At 39.4% G+C, this 23238-nt stretch overlaps 1 protein-coding gene across 1 annotated transcript; it reads right to left on the bottom strand.

Annotated features, from left to right (window-relative positions):
* Positions 1-21384: 21384 nt before the first annotated feature.
* On the bottom strand, positions 21385-22003 carry LOC127201812 (peptidyl-prolyl cis-trans isomerase A-like). The gene is made up of 2 exons (XM_051160521.1): positions 21982-22003; positions 21385-21854 (listed from the first exon to the last, which is right to left on the bottom strand). Exons 1-2 carry the CDS (start codon positions 22001-22003, stop codon positions 21385-21387), a joined length of 492 nt encoding a protein of 163 aa, XP_051016478.1.
* Between the last annotated feature and the right edge of the window lie 1235 nt (positions 22004-23238).

The raw sequence follows: 23238 nt of genomic DNA, 5'->3' as shown, positions 1-23238 counted from the left end.
ACTGAATAAAAAAAGAAAGTAGAAGAGTGAAGAAAGAAGTCCTGAAAAGGAATGGAATTGGACACTCATGGTTGTCATAAGCAGCACTTTGAGCACGCCATCAAAGCCAGAGACTGTGCCACCCTCACTTGATGACTCAGCTCCAGGACAGCAATAGTCAACATGGGTAATTATAACAAGAAACTTTTTCCATCACACTTGCCACAGAACGTTTGATCAGTCCAGACTGCATTTGGTTTTCCACGTCCCCATTCACTTCCTTCATTGTCTGGGTTTAGCTGCAGATCACTCACATGTATAGCCTCCACCTTGGCCTTCCTGTACACAGGCGCTGTTACCCGTCATTGTGGAAGCAAGCCTTCTCCAAATGCAGGAGCTTACAAGAACCAGGACAGCAATCTGTTCCTATTACCTCTTAGAACTTGAACTAATGCTCTATGCTCCAAGTATCTCACATGGCTTCAGGAAGATAGGAGCCAGGACTGGAAGAGTGCCCAAGATTTCCTCACTCAGATGTCTGAGATGAGGGCTATCATCTGAATCCATCTTATGCAGTATGTGTGTACTCACCAGGCAGCTGACGCCACCTCATAATCCAGGACTGGGCTCCGGCAGAAGCATCTGAAGGAATTAGTGCAAGCTGCACCAACTTTTATGACCTTGGCTAGGAGGTCTTTTCCATCATTCCTGCTGAGCCAGGCATGGTGGCTTGCACCTTTAATGCCAGCACTCAGGAGGCAGAGGCAGGTGGATCTTCATAAATTCAAGGCCAGCCTGATCCACAAAGCAAGTACAGAATAGGCAGGGATATTGCACAGAGAACCCCTGTCTTGAAAATAAAAACCAAGCATCATTTCTGCTATATGCATGGCTTACCTAAATTAAAAGAAAAGCCACAGAGACCTCACATTTCAATGGAAATACTATTCTGTGACATTGGAAAAAAAAGAACAAACAAACAAAAAGAAATCTGTGGGATATAAGAATTCGCATGGCCATATTGGAGGCTATTCTGCCACTCTTTCCTTAGGCCAAACTTTATCTCCTTCTCTCTCATCCTTTTATCCTGATACTACCAGTTCTACACAATTCTAGCTTGAATGAAAGGGTCTCATCAGCTAAGTACGATTTGGTTGAGGATGAAATTATCTAGATATGCACTCTTTCCCTCTGAAGATGTATAATAAAGCAGAGAGACAAACTTTGTGCCCACATAGACATTATTTGTTAGACCTTTATTCTTTTTGTGTGTCCTAAGTAATGCATATTTATTTATTTTAATTTTTATTTATTATAATTTATTCACATTACATCCTGATTGCTGTCCCTCATTCTTATCTTCAGTTCCCACCCTCCCTTCCTCTTCCAACCTATTTTCCTCCCCTAGACCTATGACAGAGGGGGGTCTTCCTCCCCCACCATCAGTCTCATCAGGATAGCCTGCATCCGCTTCCTCTGTGTGCCTCCAGGGCCACCCTGCCAAGAGGAAGTGACCAAATCTTGGAAGGACAGTTCATGTCAGAGACAGTCCCCGCTCTCCCCTATATTAGGCCCTACACTTAGCATGTGATTTAATGCTTAGTTGTTCCTAGAAGTAATACTATTCTTAAGTCCCTAAGATCATATCAACTGAATAGGGGACTTTAGGACTAATGTGTGTTAGTTGAACACACATTCTATAAAATAAATTATAGATTCTTTATGATAGAGTTAGCTAAAGCATAATTTATACAAAGCAGTCATTCTCGAGATATGCATGAAGCTTTGAGGAATCTCCCTAAGACATTTTCAGGGAATCCTGATCCATTGGAAGAGAGAAAGAGAGACAGAGACAGAGACAGAAACAGACTCTGTGCTTGGCATGGGTTTTTTATTTTAATTTTATTAATTTATTCAGATTACAACTCAATTGTTATCCCATCACTTGTATCCCCCCATTCCTCCCTCCCTCCTGCTTTCACCCTATTCCCCTCCCCTAGCTCTAAGACCGAGGAAGACCTCCTCCCCCACTATATGGTCATAGGCTATCACGTCTCGTCTTTGTAGCCTGCTTGTTCTTTCTTTGAGTGCCATCAGGCCTCCCTAACAAGGGGAGGTGGTCAAATATGGGGCACCAGAGTTCATGTCAGAGTCAGTCCCTGCTCTCCACATAACTGTGGAGAATGTCCTGTACATTGGATAGATCAGAGTAGGGGTTCAATGTTTAGTACTTGTATGTCCTTGGTTAGTGCAATAGTTTGAGCAGACCCCCCTGGTCCCCGATCCACCCATCACAATGTTCTTGTAGGTTTCTAGGACCCTCTGGGTCCTTACATTTGCCCGTCTCCTATATTTCTCTTACCTAGAGTCTCAGTAGGATGTCCTCACATCTATCCCAATCTCTTGGTAAGTGAAGACTTTCATGGGACACGCCTTTTGGGCTAGTGCCCAATTATAAGTGAGTATATACCATGTGAGTCTTTCTGCTTCTGGGTTAACTCACTCGTTATGATCATTTCTAGTCCCATCCATTTGTGCACAAATTTTTTGGATTTCCTTGTTTTTAATAGCTGAGTAGTATTCCATAGTGTAAATGTACCACAGTTTCTTTGTCCATTCTTCAACTGAGGGACATTTGGGCTGTTTCCAGGATCTGGCTATTATGAATAAAGTTGCTATGAACATGGTTGAGCATATGTCCTTGTTGTGTGGTGGAGCATTTTCTGGACATATTCCAAAAAGTAGAATAGCTGGGTCTGGAGGAAGCCCAGTTTTCCGAGAAAGCGCCAGATAGACTTCCAAAGTGGTTGTACAAGTTTGCATTCCCACCAGCAATGAAAGAGTGTTTCTCTTTCTCCACACCCTTGCCAGTATGTGGTGTCATTTGATTTTCATCTTAGCCATACTGATGGGTGTAAGATGGAATCTCAGAGTCATTTTGATTTGCATTTCTCTGATGACTAAAGACGTAGAGCATATTTTTAAGTGTTTCCCAGCCATTTGATATTCCTCTGTTGAAAATTCTCTGCTTAGTTCTGAGCCCAATTCCTCAATTGTGTTATTTGGTTTGGTGGTGTTTAATTTCTTAAGTTCTTTATATTTCTTGGATATTAGACCTTTGTCAGATGTAGGGTTGGTGAAGATCTTTTCCCAGTCTGTAGGCTGTGGCTGTGTTCTGTTGACAGTGTCTCTTGCTTTATAGAAGCTTCTCAGCCTCATGGGGTCCCATTTATTAATTATTGACCTTAAGGTCTGGGCTGTTGGTGTTCTGTTCAGGAAGTTGTCTCTTGTGCCAATGTGTTCCAGGCTCTTCCCCACTTTTTGTTCTAACTGATTTAGTGTCTCTGGTTTTATGTTTAGGTCTTTAATCCACTTGGACTTGAGTTTTGTGCATGGTGACAAATATGTGGCATGGGGTTTTGAAACCTCAAAATCCATTCCCATGATGCACTTCCTCTAACAAGACCACACCTCTTAATCCTTCTAATCCTTTCAAATAGTATCAATTCCTGGTGACTAAGCATTCAAATATATGAGCCTATAAGGGCCATTTTTATTCAAACCACCAAAAGAATGGCAAGTTAAATACAAGATGAGCTAGAAACAACTTATACTAGAAAAGTGCTCAAGGGGAAAAAACATGATTGGGATGTATATTACAAAGCAGAAGAGGAAGCATGGAAGCCTGTCTCATTGAAATTTTGGCAATTCTAACGCCAAATTTATTAGCAATATATTTCATAACCAATTGACAATAATAAGTATTTATACTAATAAAAAGTAGGTGGCTGTTTTCTATAAATAAATAAATGATCATTTGTGATAGGTAGATGGTAGATATAGATAGATTGACATTAAATAATTGATAGTTGAGAAATAAATGATAGATAGCTCCAAGAAGGAGAAGCATGGGCTCTTGCTCTCTTGCTCAGGGGAGGATTTGTATGCTCATGGCTCTGTGATGAGAGATGCTGAGTAAAAATAGCATTGTTTCATAATCACCATAGAAAAAATGGATCAGGAAAGTCATAAATACATGATTTTAGAAGAAGGAGACATTTGGATGAGAAATGGGGTGTTACATGGTCATCCCACCAAAAACTTATTGTTCTAAAAGAGAAAAATAAAATAATAATACACTGGAAAACTTAGACAACAACCCAGCTGATGATCACAATTAGCACAGCTAATAATAAGCATATGGTATCATGTGCCTTGAAATGTGGTCACCACAAAGTGCTACTAGGGAAAGTTTCAGCCTAGAACATATAATCTGAATGTAATGCAGAAAAACATTAGAAAAGCACAAAATGAAGAGTATTCTTTTTTTAACTGAAAGAATATAGCATTTATACTTAAACATGTGAGGGTCATTCTAAAAGCAGAAATTCATATCCATATCCCAGCTCAAAAGAGGCTTAATACACAAAAGAATTAAATGATGTGTTTGATCAGACACAGGATCTTATACCTAAAGTGACCTCATTGGGTCAACTGATTAAAGCAATAAAAATACTATCTACATAACATGATGAAGTTGACCACTGCAGTGTGAGCGTTGAAGAGGGAAAACAAACAACAACAACAAAACAAAACAAAAACAAAAGACCCCTCCTCTCTTCTTAAGAAGTAAATACTGAAATGTTTATAGGAAAATTAGCATGATATGTAAGACTTAACCTGAAATGATTCAGGAAAAGAGCAAATGAGGGATGTGGAGAGAGGGTATGAAACAAAACAAGTAGAGCAAGGTATTAACACTAGGGTGGAATGAAGATTCTCTAGGTATTGTGTCACTTTAATTTTGAAATCATGTTATATTTGCACTTATTTCCAAATAACGGATTAAAAAATTTAAAGCCACGATGGGCACGTCACTTACCGACTCCTGTACATTAAATAAGGCCATGTCACTAGACCAGTGGTTCTCAACCTGTGCATCGCAAACCCTATGGAGGTTGAACAACTTTTCGCTGGGGGCACATATCAGATATTCTGGACAACAAATATTTACATTATGATTCATAACAGCAGCAAACTTATAGTTATGAAGTTGCAACAAAAACAGTTTTATGGATTGGGGTCCCCACAACATGAGGAACTGTATTAAAGGATCACCGCATTAGGAAGATTGAGAACCGTTGCATTGGACACTAGTTGCAGGCATTTTAGTCAGCACTATGAGTAATTTTTTAAAGAGAGAAAGACCTACTTTAACTTCAATATAACACTAATAAAGCCATGAAAATGGTTGGTTCTGTTATATCCCAACCTAGGTAGACACAGTTTTAATGATAGGACTATTCTATTATAGAAAACTGGGGAATACCCAGAAATCTCTGCTTCCATGGGCTGTGTGATGGCCCCATGAAGAGCACAAGCAAGTCGATGCTTGTGGAGGGAGTTATGCCAGACCAAGTGACAGTACTTTTGTTAAGAATAAAATTTTAAACTGGGCATGGTGGCCTATGACTCTAACCTAAACATTATGGAGTGTAAGACAGGAAGGTTGCCAGTTATGTCCTCACACAAAGTGCTACACTAGTGAGGGCAATTCTTTGTTTCATAAAATCAAAATAAAACAAAATTCAATATTTGGTGGAGAACTTAGCACCTATCACCATTAGCTTGACACTTTGCAGTGTTTAAGTACTCCTTCAATGAGATCAGTGGTAGTAATGAATCCCGTGATTTCTATATAAATTATATTCAATATTTGTTACATCTACATAGCTTATTGAACCAAATTTCTTTAATGACCAACGAGTAATGATAGAGGATCATGCATAGATGAGATGCACACAAAGTACGAGAGATTAACAGGTTTCAATGTAAATGAATATAAGTTCCTTAACAAGGGTTCTGTTGCTTTACTCTACTACTTACTGATTTTGGTGCCTTGTCAATGATCAAAAAGGTTATTAATGTCTATCTTAGGGTTTCTATTGCTGGGATGAAACACCATGACCAAAGCAACCTGGGGAGGAAAGGGTTTATTTGGCTTAGACTTCTATATCACTGTTCATCACTGAAAGAAGACAGGATAGGAACTCAAACAGGGCAGAAACCTGGAGGCAGGAGCTGATGCAGAGGCCATGGAGGGGATGTTGCTTACTTGTTTGCTCCTCATGGGCTGCTCAGCCTGCCTTTTTATAGAACCCAGAACCACCAGGCCTGGAATGGGATGGGCCCTCCCTCACCTGTCAGTACTTAAGACAATGTCTTACAGCCTAATCTTAGGGAGGCAATTTCTCAAATGAGATTCCCTCCTTTCAGATACTCTAGCTTGTGTCAAGTGGACATAAAAACAGGCAGCATCATGTCCTATTCTCTTTTTCTACTACACATTTGTATGAACTGGTATTTTGTCACATCCTTCAATCAAAAGAAAACATCACAGCAGAGTAAGCCCAGAAGAAAACGTGTTAAACCAGACATTAAACATACCAGCTGGCCTCTGTTACTTGTTACTAATAAATGTTTTGCATAACTAGTCTGTCCTTTATGTTGGGACTTGGTGTCCTTGCCATGAATGTGTTTTCCTGGGTCTTGTCTGTTGTTTTTTGTTTTTATTAGTTGTTTGAGAGTTTTGATTGTATTCATTCCCTCCACCCTCTCTTATCTCACCCAAATTTGTGTGCTTTCTCTCTCTCTCTCTCTCTCTCTCTCTCTCTCTCTCTCTCTCTCTCTCTCTCTCTCTCTCTCTCACACACACACACACACACACACACACACACACACACACATCATCATCATCATCATCATCATCAAGGCCAATATGTGTCCAAATATTCTTGGATCTATGTCCTCCATCAGCACAAGGGCATGGTCAACGTACCAAAGCTACACTCTTAGAGAAAGGCACCCTCCCTATCCCAGAAGCTGACACTTCTCCACAGCTCCTCAGATAGGAGTGAAACTTCACCCCAAACTCACTTTCTCATTCTGGTCTGGCTTGAGTTTGCACAGGACTTGTGAACGATGCTGCAGCGACTGTTAGTTAATCTGCTCATGTGCCCTGCTGTGTCCAGAGGGTACTGTTCCTGAAGTCATCCACCATCTCTGGCTTTTACACATTTTCACCCCCTTTTTCTACAGTGGACCCTGCATCATCCAGGGATGGATTTAAGGTGTATAGTTTCTCCTCGGGGCTGAGTATTTTGCAGTGTCTCATTCTATGTACCTCAGCCAGTCTGGGTCTCTATGCTAATCATCATCTATGGCAAGTAGTAGCTTCTCAGATGAGCATTGAGATATGCATTGATCTATGGGTATACCAATAAGCCATCAGAAGTCAGACGAATACTCTATCCACTTAGTAGAATAAGAATAAAAGGCTCTCCCCTAGTGGCCAGTACCTGTCTAGATATAGGTCCTTAGGCTGATAATGGTGCTAGGCAATGGTTTCATCTTGTAGAGTGGGACTTAAATCTACCTATAAAAAGTTGAGGGGCTGGAGAGATGGCTCACTGGTTCAGAGCACTGACTACGCTTCCAGAGGTCCTGAGTTCAATTCCCAGCAACCACATGGTGGCTCACAACCATCTGTAGTGTGATCTGATCTACTGTATACATAATAAATAAAATCTTTAAGAAAAAAAGATTGATTAGTTAAGGAACATTTCTGTTAGCATTTCACTAGTGGGCATGTCTTGCCTGGCCAGCTATTATCGTAGCTCCCATGGTTCACTGCTAAGTAAGACTCCTGACTATTTTTAATCAGTAGTGTACATTGCACCTGCCATCACTATGAAATCTAGCCAGTAGGGAAGAAAACATCTGGCTCCACACCAGTTTGATTTCTACATGCTATATGACTCCTTTATGTCATTGGCATTACAGGACTTTACCGTGAGTTGCTGCAGGGTATTGAAGAGCAATAACAATAGTCTATACTATTTGGGAGTCTATGGGACCTCAATGGTGAACAATTCCAAAAGAAGTAACCTATTCTTGGAGCTTGGCTTTTTATTTGTTACCCTTTGGTTCATAGTGGACACATTGCTGTCTCATTATAGGGTGACTACAATGTAAACATATATGTTCAGGCCAAAACCAGTCCATATTGATGAGAAACATAGCTTCTAAAACATTATTTGGGTTTCATGGTTATATTTCTCTTTACCTAAAAGAGCTGAAGGTAAATCTTCATTAGCTAATCAAGGCCTTTTATTTTAGCTGTTTGTTTTTTCAATATAAGCAACTGAAATGTTTTGAGAGATAAAGACAATCTAAAAATAACTCAATATAGTTTTGTGGTCATAATTATTAGTATATGATAAATGAAAAATCAAAAGGAACTTGTCAGGGTAGATGAGAGAATATTAAGTTTTGATGGAGAAAAGTAGAATTAGAGTCCTAATTTTTAGCTCACCTAGCATAGTCCTTGATCAAGGACTCATGATCTCATCAGTCTCTTTCAGCTATGTAATTTAGAGTTTATCAAAGCAAAACTTCAGTGACTACCATTCCCGGCTCCATGCCTCCTGGACAAGAGTGGATGCTTTCCTAGCAGTGCTGAGCAGTAGCTAAGAGTACAGACACTGGACCCCAGAACACAGAGGCCCAAGCAAGATGATCCAAGGTATCTCACATGTCGGTCAATTTTCTCAGTTACAAAATGAGAGTCATCAGCTCAAGGTGCTGTTTTGTAGACTAATGAGGGTATATATATGTGTGTGTGTGTGTGTGTGTGTGTGTGTGTGTGTGTGTGTGTGTGTGTATGTATATATATGTATGTGTATATAACACATATATGTATATATAGATCACATTTCATGCAGAACAACAATAGAACAAATGCTTAATGAAGGCTAGCAACAATGCAACTGGGACTACAGCTGAGCACAATCTCCACAGATCATTTTCATCCCACCACTGAATATATATTTGCAGACAGTTTGCTATTTCTTCTTCTGTAATTTTAAATGTGTTTCACCTACCACTCGGGGAGAAACTAAATTTATCACTTTACATAGAATCAGCAAAAACAGTAATAAAGAGTGTTTTTGTGAGTAATGGCACATATTTGTAGGGGATTAGTGATTCTTGCAAAGGACAAAGAGGACTTGGAGCCTCTGGAAAACAGCCCCTCCACTGCTAACAACTCAGGTCTTCTGTCCATTTGCCCATCATGTTATCGACATGGAATTCAGGAAACAAACCTTGTGAACAAATTATGACAGCTAGTGCGTATGCAGAGAATGCCACTGTTCTGGACTGGAATTTCTTCATCCCTGATGTGGCTGTTATGGTCAGAATTGTGTCCACTCAAAACCCATATGCAAACAGTACTGCATGGTAGTATATCCTTGTAATATAGCTCTTGAAAAACTACAACAAGAACATGACTTCAAGGCCACTTTGGGCTGTGGTAGGAGAGCCTGTCACAAAGAAAGAAAAAAAGGAAACAAGCAAAGAATAAACACAATAAGGAGAGCCCCTACACAAAAACCCATTATGTTAAAGCCTTAATGTCCAGTACTTTAGATGTAACAATATTTAAAAATATTTTGAAATGGCAATTAAATTAAAATGTGGTCCTCTGAATGGTCCTTAATTCAATATGACTGACATGTTTTAAGACAAGGAAATTTAAACATAGACATGCACAGAGTGATGGTCCTATAAAAATGCCCAGGAGAAAAGTCTCAGCATGAAACAGTCTTCCAATAGCTTGATCTTGACTTTCTAGACTTAAAGAACTATGAGAAAGTACATTTTTTGCTGGTTAAACTCACCAGATACTTTACTAAAGAATCCTGGGCAAACTCATATAGTACCCCCTAAGGCCTAATATATTATCTTGTACACAATATGTATTCACTAAAGATCAGTTGATTGGACACAGCAATAACAAATGTTGACAGTTGGCAGAAGGTCTTGACAAAAACAAGTTTCTGGATACAGACAGCACAAAAGTAGGTCTAGTTAACTGGAAACTTATGTCTGGAAGCTCAGCAGATGCTGGTGTTCTCCATTCTTTGAAATTCATAATGTTCTCTATAGGAAAGATTACTGCAACAAAGGCAACAGGGCACCAGCAGCAGAGTGTGTCTAACATCCACTGGAGCCAGAACCATGACAAAACAGAAGCAACTGATTCTTATCTGTGTTGCAAAAGGTGAAAACTTTGCAGCCATGCCCAAACTGGGTCTTGCCCAAAGTAGAAACTTCTTCAATGGAGTAGACAATTTTGGTGATTTCCCAAATCCTATAGTGCAACTTGAGTTTTCCCAAACTTTCAATTCCTTTTCATTTTCCCCTTTCATGCAATATGCAAACTAAAACTATCATAGTGGAGCAATCTGTCTAAGGTACTAATTTAGTTAGTATGCATATTATTGTGGCTGTTTCAGAGGCAAGTGACAACAATAATGACAAAAATAGCTATTAGTATGTTGACAATGTAGAGGCTCCTATAACTACAAGGCCACAGTCCAGGATGGCTTTTTCTGGAAGCCCCACAATGTGCTCCAAGACTCCCAGTTTTTCTGATAGAGATTTACAGTTTTATTTACTTATTTAATTTATTCAGATTACAACTCAATTGTTATCCCATCACTTATATCCTCCTGTTCCTCCCTCCCTCCTGCTTTCATCCTATTCTCCTCCCCTAGGTCTAAGACCAAGGGGGACATCCTCCCCCTCTGTATGGTCATGGGCTATCAAGTCTCATCTTGGTAGTCTGCTTATTCTTTCTCTGAGTGCCACCAGGCCTCCCCACCAAGAGAAAGTGGTCAAATATGGGGCACCAGAGTTCATGTCAGAGTCAGTCCCTGCTCTTCACATAACTGTGCAGAATGTGCAGTCCATTGGGTAGATCAGAGTAGGGATTTGATGTTTACTGCATGCATTATCCTTGGTTAGTGCAATAGTTTGAGCAGAACCCCCTGGGCCCCAGTCCACCCATCATGATGTTCTTCTTGTAGGTTTCTAGGACCCTCTAGAAACCTACAAGATTCACAGTTTTATAATTTCCCTAGTGATAGCTCCCTGTGGCCACAGGATGATGGCTCCTTCTTTAACCTTTTATAGACAGAATCTTTTTATGTATTCTTAAAGTGTAAGCAAGAACTTCCTAAGGATCCACCAGAGACATAGCTTCATTTCTCATTAGCCCAAGTTAGGGGTCATATGCCCACTTATGAAACAAATATTGGCAAAGGAAAAGGTGATTTTCTTGAGCTAATATGGTTTGCCCCTGGGTCACAAAAGTGCTATTCTCTTAAGGAAGAAAGGGGCAGAATATATGCATCCTAGGTCATCAGGAATATATACTCCACTGTCCTAAAGGGATTATGAATCAGACCTTTTCTTGGCACCAAACTGTATCTTATCTGAAGAAACTTTAAAATTTGCAAAACAAGTAATTGAGGAAATGACTGGCTGTGTTGTTAAACAACAATTTTTCTTCAAAAGGCCAAACTTTAGATTTCCTTTAAATAGTAAACCCTCATCAATAACGAAAAGAGGCTATAATGAAAAAAAAAAAAAAAAGATATTGGTCTTTCCATGACTTTCAAGAATTGGCCATTAATGTCAATTGAGATCTCCCTACATTTCTTTCTTATCCTATCTTTTAGTATATTAAATATAATTGAGACTATTCCAGGAACACTAAAGCTACTATTTTATTAAAAACAGTATTTTACTGCTCATTAAAGTAGATACACTACAGTTAATGAAAGCTCAATAAGTCAGCAAGCATTCTCAGGAGGACACTATCATGATTGCCAACTCACACTTTCAGCTACAGAGCATCCCCAGGGGCCATGTTGGGATATTCTGGGATGCTTCAGTCTGAACCTACTGAAACCTTGGCCCTGAAGGCTGCTTTTTTTGAACCCTACAGGCAATGGATCCTGATCCCTTGGCTCAGAGAATCATTCAGTTTTTCAGATTTTGTAGCAAGAGACCAACACAACCAAATGAAGAAATTAGAACCATACTTGGGTTTTTATCAAGTTTTGAGTCTCAGCCCTGAATGATGATGCTCTGGGCAGGTCTCATATACACCCCATACCAACACATCAGCTACTGCATCAGGATACACTAGGAAGTGTTGGCTTCTGCAAGGAGGAAGAGGGAGAAAGAGTAGATCTCTTTGCGTTATTTGCTTTTATGTTGGTATAACCAAAATACACAACATGATAACTTAAGAGAAGAAAAGTTTACTTCGGTTCATGATTTCAAAAGTTTCAGCCATTGTAGAAGGGAGGATGTGGAACACCAAAGATGTTCATATTATGACTAGAGTAGTGAAGAGAGCAATAGGAAGCAGCCAAGCATAAGATATCAATGGCCCAAGAATCTCCTCCCAGAGACCTTCCTCCAGCTGGAACCCACCACACAGAGTTTCCAGGATCTCCCAAAATGATGTCAGCCAAGCACTGACTATTCAAAATAAGAGTCTATTGCAGATCGCTATTGTCGCCAGCCGCCCACCCGGGCTGCCTGCACTGACCCGGCACTCCCCAAATAACAGATCCTAGCTGGATCTATTCTTGCGGGCGAGACAGGACCTCCCACGGTACAGGGAGCTGGGGTTGGTGCTTGCAGGGCCTAACTGCTGACCTACAGCCAGCGGAGAGTATCCTGGCTTTCACTGGGGGGAAAGAGAAGATACAGGGTATTCCCGCCAGTGGTCTGAAGCCTCATTGTCGCCAGCTGCTCGCCTGGGCTGCCGGCACTGACCTGGCAGTCCCCAAACAACAGAACCTAGCTGGGTCCATTCTTGCAGGCGTGACAGGACCTCCCATGATACAGGGAGCTGTGGGTTGTGCTTGCAGGGTCTAACTGCTGAGCTAAAGCAATCTGGGAGTGTCCTGGCTTACAGGGGCGTGGAAATTGCTACCTCCTTGGATACTGCCAGTGGCCTGAAACCATATTGTCTCAGGCCTCCCAGGCACTGATCCTGTAATCGCCAACAGGCAGATCCTAGCTGGGTCAGCTCCTGCAGACCCAGCACGAACTCCCAAATTCATGGGAGAGGCTGGACACTCTTACAGTGTATAGAGGCAGAGCTAAAAGACAGCTGCAGCCCAGAAGATCTGATCCACCTGGCATCTTGGCTACAAAGCAACAGGAAGGACAGGCAGCTGGGATCAACCTAGAGAGCTTGTGCGCTGACCTTACTCTAGAGCTGTTCTGAATTGCAGCAGTAAGTTGAAAAGGCCCAAACAGAAACCTACTTTGCATGACTCAGCCTGGAGCATAAGGTGTTGAGGAAAATCTCCAGGAGTAGAACCTGAATCACCTGCCTGGTCCAGGGAAATACTCTCTGATCCCCACAGGCAAGGGCACCCTACCTATAATCAGGCATCAACTATCCACTCTCAAACAGGGAAGGTCACTACAAACCACCTCCCAACACCAGAGTCACCAAAATGACAAGAGGACAGCAAAAGAACGCTAACAAAAACCAAAACAGGTTGGCATCTCCAGATCCCAGCAATCCCAATGAAAACAACCTGGAGAACCCAACAACAATTGATATACAAGAAAATGACCTCAAGTCCTTAGTAAGTAAGATGATAAGGGAAGAAACAAATAAAGTCTGTAAACAAATGCAGGAGGAGGCAAACAAGAGGGCTGAGGATTTAAAAGAGTCATATAAAGAGGCATTTGAAGAATTTCAGAAAAATACAAATAACCAGATTAAGGAAATCATTAAAACAGTTCAAGACCTGAAGATAAAGATGGAAGCTATCATAAAGGAACACACGGAAGAAAAACATGATCGAGAAGCATCAGAAAAGAAAGCAAGAATCTCAGAGGTGGCCTTATCTAACAGATTGCAAGAAATGGAAGAATGAATATCGGGACTTGAAGATACAATTGCAGAACTGGAACCAACCATCCAGGGAAATGTTAAATCTGAAAAGTTCCTGAGACAGACCATTCAAGAAATAAAAGACAACATGAAAAGATGAAACGAGAATAATAGAGATAGAGGAAAGAGAAGATAGCCAATTCCACAACCCAGAACATATCTTTAATCGAATAATGGAAGAAAATTTCCCCAATTTGAAGAAGGAGATGCATACGAGCATACAAGAGGCCTACAGAACACCAAATAGAATAGACCTGAAAAGAAAATCTTCCCGCCACATAATAATAACAACACAAAATATACAGAACAAGAAAAAACATTAAAAGCAGCAAGAGAAAAAGGCTGAGTAACATATGAAGGCAAACCTATCAGAATTACTCCTGACTTCTCAGCAGAGACCATGAAAGCCAGAAGGGCCTGGACAGAGGTTCTGCAAACTCTAAGAGAACACAGATACCAGGCAAGACTACTATATCCAGCAAAATTATCAATAAACATTGACAGAGAAGACAAGATATTCCATGACAAAAACAAATTCAAACAGTACCTAGCCAAAAATCCGGCTTTACAGAAGTTACTAGAAGGAAAACTCCACCCCAACTGGTCAAACTACAACCAAAACTACATAGGAAATAGGTAACTATACCATTGCAAAATCACAACCTCACAAAATCTCAACTGTTACAAATACCAAAAATGAAGGGACTTACCAATCACTGGTCATTAATATCTCTCAACGTCAATGGTCTCAATTCTCCAATAAAAAGACACAGACTAACGGAGTGGATGCATAAACATGACCCAACATTCTTCTGCATTCAGGAAACACACCTCAACCACAAGGACAGACATTGCCTCAGAGTAAAAGGTTGGGGAAAAATATTCCAAGCAAATGGTCACAAGAAACAAGCTGGGTAGCTATTCTAATATCTAATAAAATAGACTTCCAACCAAATTTAATCAAAAGAGATGAGGATGGACACTTCGTACTCGTCAAAGGTAAAGTCAACCAAGAAGACATCACGATTCTGAACATCTATGCTCCAAATACAAGGGCTCCCACATTTGTAAAAGAGTTATTAACAAAGCTTGCCCCACACATCGATACCCACACATTAATAGTGGGAGACTTCAACACCCCACTTTCACTCAAGGATAGGTCTTTGACTCAAAAACTAAGCCGGGAAATAACTTCATTAAACAATGTCATGACTCAAATGGATCTAACAGATATCTACAGAACTTTCCACCCAAACAGTAAGGAGTATACCTTTTTCTCAGCACCCCATGGAACATTCTCTAAAATTGATCACATAGTTGGTCACGAAGCAAACCTCAACAGATACAAGAAGATTGAAATAATACCTTGTATCTTATCAGATCACCAGGGTCTAAGGCTTGACTTCAACAGCAACAGAAATAACAAAAAGCATACTAACACATGGAAACTAAACAACTTTCTACTTAACGACACATGGGTCATGGAAGAAATAAGGGAAGAAATAAAAGACTTCCTGAAATTCAATGAAAATGATGGAACAACATACCCAAATTTGTGGGACACGTTGAAAGCAATTGCTAAGAGGAAAATTCATAGCACTAAGTACCTTTAAAAAGAAAATGGAATCATCCCACATAAACAACTTAACAATACATCTGGAAGCTCTAGACAAAAAAGAAGCAGAAACACCCAAGAGGAGTAGACGCCTAGACATAATCAAACTCAGGGCTGAAATCAATAAATTAGAAACAAAGAACAATCCAAAGAATCAACAAAAGCAAGAGCTGGTTCTTTGAGAAAATTAACAAGATAGACAAACCGTTAGCCAATCTAACTAAAAGACAGAGAAACACTATCCAAATTAACAAAATAAGAAATGAAAAGGGAGACATAACAACAGACACTGAAGAAATACAAAGAATCGTAAGAACCTACTTTGAAGGCATTTATGCCACAAAATTTGAAAATTTAAGGGAAATAGACAAATTTCTCGACTGATTCCATTTGCCAAAATAGAACCAAGACCAGATAAACAAATTAAATAGCCCTATTTCACCTATAGAAATAGAAGCAACCATTGATAGTCTCCCAACCAAAAAAAGCCCAGGGCCAGATGGTTTCAGCGCAGAATTCTACCAGTCCTTCAAAGAGGAGCTAATACCGATACTATTCAAGCTATTCCAAAAGATAGAAATGGACGGAATATTACCAAATTCCTTCTATGAGGTCACAGTCACATTGATACCTAAACCTCACAAACACCCAACAAAAAAAGAGAATTTCAGACCAATTTCTCTTATGAACATTGATGCAAAAATATTCAACAAAATACTCGCAAAGCGAATACAACAGCATATCAAAGACATCATTCACCATGACCAGGTAGAATTCATTCCAGGCATGCAGGGATGGTTTAACATATGGAAATCCATCAATGTAATCCATCATATAAACAAACTGAAAGAGAAAAACCACATGATCATCTCTTTAGATGCAGAAAAAGCATTTGACAAAATCCAACACCGATTTATGTTTGAAGTTCTGGAGAGATCGGGAATACAAGGCACTTATCTAAACATAATAAAGGCTATATAAAGCCAACCGACAGCCAACATTAAAGTGAATGGAGAGATACTCAAGGAAATCCCTCTAAAATCGGGAACCAGACAAGGCTGCCCTCTGTCCCCATATCTCTTCAATATAGTTCTTGAAGTTCTAGCCAGAGCAATAAGACATCAAAAGGAGATCAAGGGGATCCAAATGGGAAAGGAAGAAGTCAAATTACCCCTATTTGCAGATGATATGATAGTGTATATAAGTGACCCCCAAAATTCCACCAGAGAACTCCTACAGCTGATAAACACCTTCAGCAAATTGTCAGGATACAAAATAAACTCAAAAAACTCAGTAGCTTTCCTGTATACAAATGACAAACAGGCAGAGGAAGAAATTAGGAAAACTACTCCCTTCACGATAGCCACAAACAATATAAAATATCTAGGAGTAACTCTAACCAAGCAAGTGAAGGACTTATTTGAAAAAAACTTCAAACCTCTGAAGAAAGAGATTGAAGATGACATCAGAAGCTGGAGGGATTTACCTTGTTCGTGGATCGGGAGAATCAACATAGTAAAAATGGCCATCTTACCAAAAGCAATTTACAGATTCAACGCAATCCCTATCAAAATACCAAAAAAATATTTTGAAGATATTGAAAGATCAATTCTCAAATTCATATGGAGAAATAAAAAACCCAGAATAGCAACAACAATCCTATGCAACAAAAGATCCTCTGGAGGAATCTCCATACCTGATCTCAAGCTGTACTACAGAGCAACAGTAATTAAAACAGTATGGTACTGGCAAAGCAATAGGCTGGTGGATCAATGGAATCGAATTAAAGACCCAGAGATGAATCCACACACATTTGCTCACTTGAGTTTTGACAAAGAAGCCAAATCTACTCAATGGAAAAAGGATAGCATCTTCAACAAATGGTGCTGATCTAACTGGATGTCTACATGTAGAAAAATGCAATTAGACCCTTATTTGTCACCATGCACAAAACTCAGGTCCAAGTGGATTAAAGACCTCAACTTAAAACCAGAGACATTAATTCAGTTAGAGGAAAAAGTGGGGAAGAGCCTGGGACACATAGGCACAGGAAACAACTTCCTGAACAGTACACCAACAGCCCAGGCCTTAATGTCAACAATTAGTAAATAGGACCTCATGAGGCTGAGAAGCTTCTGTAAGGCAGGAGACACTGTCAGTAGAACAAAGCGACAGCCTACAGACTGGGAAAAGATCTTCACCAATCCTTCATCTGACAAAGGTTTAACATCCAAAATATATAAAGAACTCAAGAAATTAAACACCACAAAACCAAACAACCCAATTGCAAAATGGGGCTTGGAACTAAACAGAGAATTCTCAACAGAGGAATATCAAATGGCTGAGAAACACTTAAAGAAATGCTCGTCCTCGTTAGTCATCAGAGAAATGCAAATCAAAATGACACTGAGATTCCATCTTATACCCATCAGAATGGCTAAGATCAAAAACTCAAATGATACCACATGTTGGCAAGGATGTGGAGAAAGAGGAACACTCCTTCATTGCTGGTGGGAATGCAAACTAGTACAACCACTTTGGAAAGCTATCTGGTGCTTTCTCAGAAAAATGGGAATAGGGCTTCCTCAAGACCCAGCTATCCCACTCCTTGGAATATACCCAGAAAATGCCCTACCATACAACAGGGACATATGCTCAACTATGTTCATAGCTGCTTTATACATAATAGCCAGAACATGAAAACAGCCTAAGTGTCCCTCAGTAAAAGAATGGACTAAGAAACTGTGGTACATTTACACTATGGAGTACTACTCAGGTATTAAAAACAAGGAATTCCAGAAATTTGTGGACAAATGGATTGATCTAGAAATTATCATAATGAGTGAGTTCACCCAGAAGCAAAAAGAGACAAACGGTATATACTCACTTATATCAAAACACTAGTCCAAGGGATACGTACCATGAAAAACTTTACTTACCAAAAAACTGGGTCAGAAGAGAGGACATCCTATGGAGACTCTAGGCGAGAGTAGCATGGAAGAATGGGGAAATCGTAGGACCCACAGGATCCTGGAAACCTACAATAAGAACTTTATAACAGGCAGATCTGTGTCCTGGGGTCCTCCTCAAACTAAGGCACCAGCCAAGTAGAATATAGGCAGTAAGCTTCGAACCCCTACCAGGACCTAGCCGACGAACATGATATTCTCCACCATTGAGTGGAGAGTGTGATCTGACTCTCACACAAACTCTGGTGCCCCTTCTCTGACCATGTCCCCTGGATGGGGAGGCCTGGCGGCACTGGAGGAAGGATAGCAAGTTACCAAGAAGAGACTCAATATTCTAAGAGCATATATAGGGGGAGGAGGTCTCCCTCAATCACAGACATAGGGGAGGGGAGAAGGGGGGAAGTGGGAGGGAGGGAAGAATGGGAGAAAACAGGGAAAGGGCTAACAATCAAGATGTAATATGAATAAATTAATAAAAAAATTTTTAAAAAGGTCTATTGCAGGTATTTTCAAGTCAACATAATACTTTTCCCCAAATGATAAAGTGAACCATGATCAATGCGAAATCCAATCTAGAACAGAAATTCTAACTCAACCTTCAAAACAGAGAGTCTTAATCTGCCTGTAATTTTGATGACGTCTTCACTATCAGTCACTCAAGTTTGAAGCTACATTGTTATAACTTCCCCTTTTTCTTCATCTCCAACTCCTAACCAGCTGCCAAAAGCTGTCATCTCTATATCTTTTATATCTCTTCTCTGTGCTTACATTTTCATTCTACTTGCTGCCATCTAAATTATACCATATTAATTTTTCTCAGACTATTAGAATGGTCTTATCACTGGCCTGTTCCTCCCCTCCCTCCCTTGTGTCTAACTAGTCAGTTGCATGTTAGAATTCCAAACACACAGCTCCAACTCCATGACTTACTGATGAGAAACATCGATAGTCCTCTTTCCATATAAAAATGAACCTCAGTCTCTATCCTCTATCTGATTATCTGATATCCTCAGGTTCTACTTCTAACTTCTGGCCATACAAGGCTTCTTCGACCTTCCTAACATATCCCACCTACCCAACAATTATGTCAGTCCTGAAATCCTTTATATATTATTTTTATTTATTATATATTTTCTTAGAAGTCAAATTCAACAATTTTTTACCAGTCTATCTTATAAAAATCCAGGAAATATCATTTTTCTGCTATTGCATTGACATCTCTATATTTTAAAAATAATCTATAGTGTTCCCACTGAATTTACTTAATTGATTCATTAATTGAGCAATATTTATTCAGCAAAATACTGCAACTGCTTTAGTACCTAGGGACATAATGCCAGATTTACAAAACAAAGCCAAAATCCTGCTGTCTTATTTTAGCATATATTTTTTCAACAAGAAAAATAATAAGATTAAGTTGAGAATTGTGGTGAATGCCAGTAATGTCAGCATTCAAGAGACAGATGGGAGGATTGGGAGTAGAAAGTCTGTCTGAGATAAACAGCATGTTTCAGGCCAAGATGAGCCACATAGCAAGACTGTGTCCAAAAAAAAAAAAAAAAGAAAAAAAACAACAAAGCAACAATGGGAAGGATGGGGAGGATTAAGAAGAAAATTCTGTAGTACATTAGACTATGGTGATAGCTGAAGAGAAAAGATCAAAGAAAGCAGTGTTACACTGGGGCATTTGACCTTTTACACACACAGAGAACTCATTTCGGAAGTTACATTAGGGCTGTTCTTACTGAAGTGAGGAAGCTACATGTGCAGAAGTCTCATACAAAGAACACTGACAACAAGGGGAACAGAAAATGCAAAATCTTTGAAGTAGAGACTTGTCTGACTAAGTCAAAGAACGAGAAGGATAGCTGATTAAAAGGAACAGAAATTGAGAAATAGAGCTTCTGATGCAAACATTGTATTTGAAGACAATGACTGACATAGAGGAGACTCCGTCAATGAGAATAAAATTATGTTTATCTAATTATTGAATTTTAAAATTCATTTTCTACATTTTCATTGCTTCTTTACACACAGGTCTACTGAAAATGAATTTGTACAATTCTTGTTTGTTTGGAACTATTTTTTATTTATGGTTGCCTGTAAAAGGTAATTTCTTCATGGTAAAGCACTATATATTGGGATGATTTACTTTCATAAATCCAAAAATCCAATATCATTTCCATTGTTATCTCACTTCCATATTATGAGATTAAAAAATCAGTTGACTAATAAAAACAAAGCATAGAATGTTGAAAGAGAGATAAACATGTTTTTTGTTTAGATCACAAATGGGGGATAAGAAAAGACTTGTGAGAGGGCAGGTGATGTTTATCTCCTTAGAAGTCCACCACCATGTGGGGGAGATTGGTTATTAACCAGCTGAAAAGCATCCTTGAACAAATTCTGAAAGGAGGTATAAAAATGAGCCAAAAACAAGAGATGGGGCCTTTGGAGACTTGGGATAGTTTTGGCTGTTCATCACTCCACTTCGAGACACTCCTAGAGAGAACCGCTCAAGGGAAGGCTTTGGGGCTCCAGGGCTCCAGCTGAGGTTCTGGGTCCTGGTTGCTCCAGGTTCCAGGAGAAGAAATCCTGCTGACTACACCAGAAGAATCATTCCTTAGAACTGATATCCTAATGGTCTCATTATTGTACTCTTTAATCTTCTTTTCCTATTGTTTAGGTTAGTTGAGTTATAAGCGCAGTACTCTCAGTTAATAAGTTCGTAATAATATATATTTGCTAAGAACATTGAGCCTACAGAATGTAGTCTTCATTACATTTGTCATTTTTTTCTATTTACTCTTTATTCGTAATAATAAATTTAGCTCTGCAATCCAGCTAAACTTGGAAGGGAATGAGGACAATTTGGAACCCAAAGAACTTCAGTGAGAGCAGATTTACAGGGTAGATGGGGGTGGGGCTGCTCTCCTGAGCTACAGAAGGAACGGTCTGGTGGGTAAGATGCCAGCAAGCCACAAGAATTAGAGTTGTCCACAGTAGGAAATGGTGATCTTCTTCCTGGTCTTGCCATTCCTGGACCCAAAGCGCTCCATGGCTTCCACGATGCTCATGGCTTCTTTCACCTTTCCAAAGACCACATGCTTGCCATCAAGCCACTCAGTCCTGGCAGTGCAGATAAAAAAATGGGAACTGTTTGTGTTTGGTCCAGCAATTACCATGGACAAGATGAAGAGAGTTGTATACTTCAGGACAAAGTTCTCATCCTCAAATTTCTCTTCATAGATGGACCTGCTGCCAGTGCCATTATGGCGTGTGAATCCTGGACTCATTTTGTGAAAGGGGGAACCCTTATGTCCAAATCTTTTCTCTCCAGTGCTCAGAGCACGAAAGTTTTCTGCTGTCTTTGGAACTTTGTCTGCAAACAACTCTAAGGAGACAGGGCCCAAAGGCTCGCCATCAGCCGCAATGTCAAAGAACACAGTGGGGTTGACTATATTTTTTAAGTATATTTTTTGTTATGCTTGGGATTCATGTAGATGTTTGAATGTGGTTTTATATCATTAATTGGTTTTAGGAAATCCTCAACAATTTTTACTTCACTTCCTCTCTGCTTTTACTTTCTATTATAGTTATAGACATGATTGGTGCATTTACTGTCTCCCATATATTTGTTTTTATTTTTATTGTGGTTTTGTTCTCTTTTGTCTTTTATTTTCTGTTCTTAAACTGTTTTGTTCTACAGATTTAGATTTTGTTTTCTAAGCTCACTAATGATGTCTTCATTTGTGGTCAATCTATTACAGTTTTCATTTGATTATCTTAAAAGGATCATTATATCATGAAAGTTTCCATATTTCCATCTACCTGTTTGCATTACTGAAAAATATTTTAAGGTTCATAACAGACTAGCTCCAGTTGTGGATCACCTATAGTTTTTTACTATTTTTCATCTTTCTCTTTGTTTGGCCTTTGATGTAGCTAATGAAGCTGAGCATTATATGTACCAAACTACTACCATGTGAGATGGTATTTTACCCCAGAGGCGATTCACTTACTTATATTATGGACAGCTAAAGAAAACATTTTCTTCTTAATTTACTAACAGAACCACTCTATAAAATAGTTAATTTTTTAAAATTGTCAGATAATGACACTGTCTGTCAGAATTATGGGTAGGGCCCAGCATGGATTCTTTGTCACTATGCAATGCTATCTAGAGTCATGGTTGGGGTGGTTCAACAAAAGATGGTTGGAGTATTTTAAGTAGTCACATGTCTGGAGCCCTTGTTCTTCTCCAGTTAAAAATGTTTGGCAGTTGGCTCCATTGTATAGATCTTGTGACCTACATTTGAATGTGAGGGCGAGTGAAAACAGGGTAAAATCACTCTCCATATGCTGTTGTTATAAGGCAATAGAATTTGTTTTGTTTTGTTTTTGTCAATAGAGTTTTCGAAATAGCCTAGGTAGAAACTTCAAGGTTCATTTTAACTTGGCCTCAGAAATTCCCTAAAGAAATGTGATTTTCAGGGGGAAGTTTATAGCTTGCTTATACCCATGGAATATTTAAGCAAAGGAAAATAGATATAAAAAAAAGAAGAAGAAATTTGATGGCGGAGATTATGTCATCTCAATTAATAATTCAAGTTGGGATTTCAGATTTTTCAGGGCTCGTCTACTTTGGCTTGGTTTCATTTCTTCATGAGACACAACTGAGAGTCCAGGGCTCATATCTTTCTTGGCTCTTAGATGACCATTAGTGTCCTCTTAGTATGGGAAACTAAAACAATTCTGCTTGATTTTGCTCCCATGAGTTTGGTTCAATTTACTGGCTGCTTTCCTTTCTCCCCAGAGTCATTACCTGCTCAGAAGTGTTA

Source organism: Acomys russatus, chromosome 17, assembly GCF_903995435.1.
Source record: "Acomys russatus chromosome 17, mAcoRus1.1, whole genome shotgun sequence".
In the NCBI taxonomy this organism is placed as follows: domain Eukaryota; kingdom Metazoa; phylum Chordata; class Mammalia; order Rodentia; family Muridae; genus Acomys; species Acomys russatus.
This window is presented reverse-complemented; position numbering and strand designations above follow the sequence as displayed.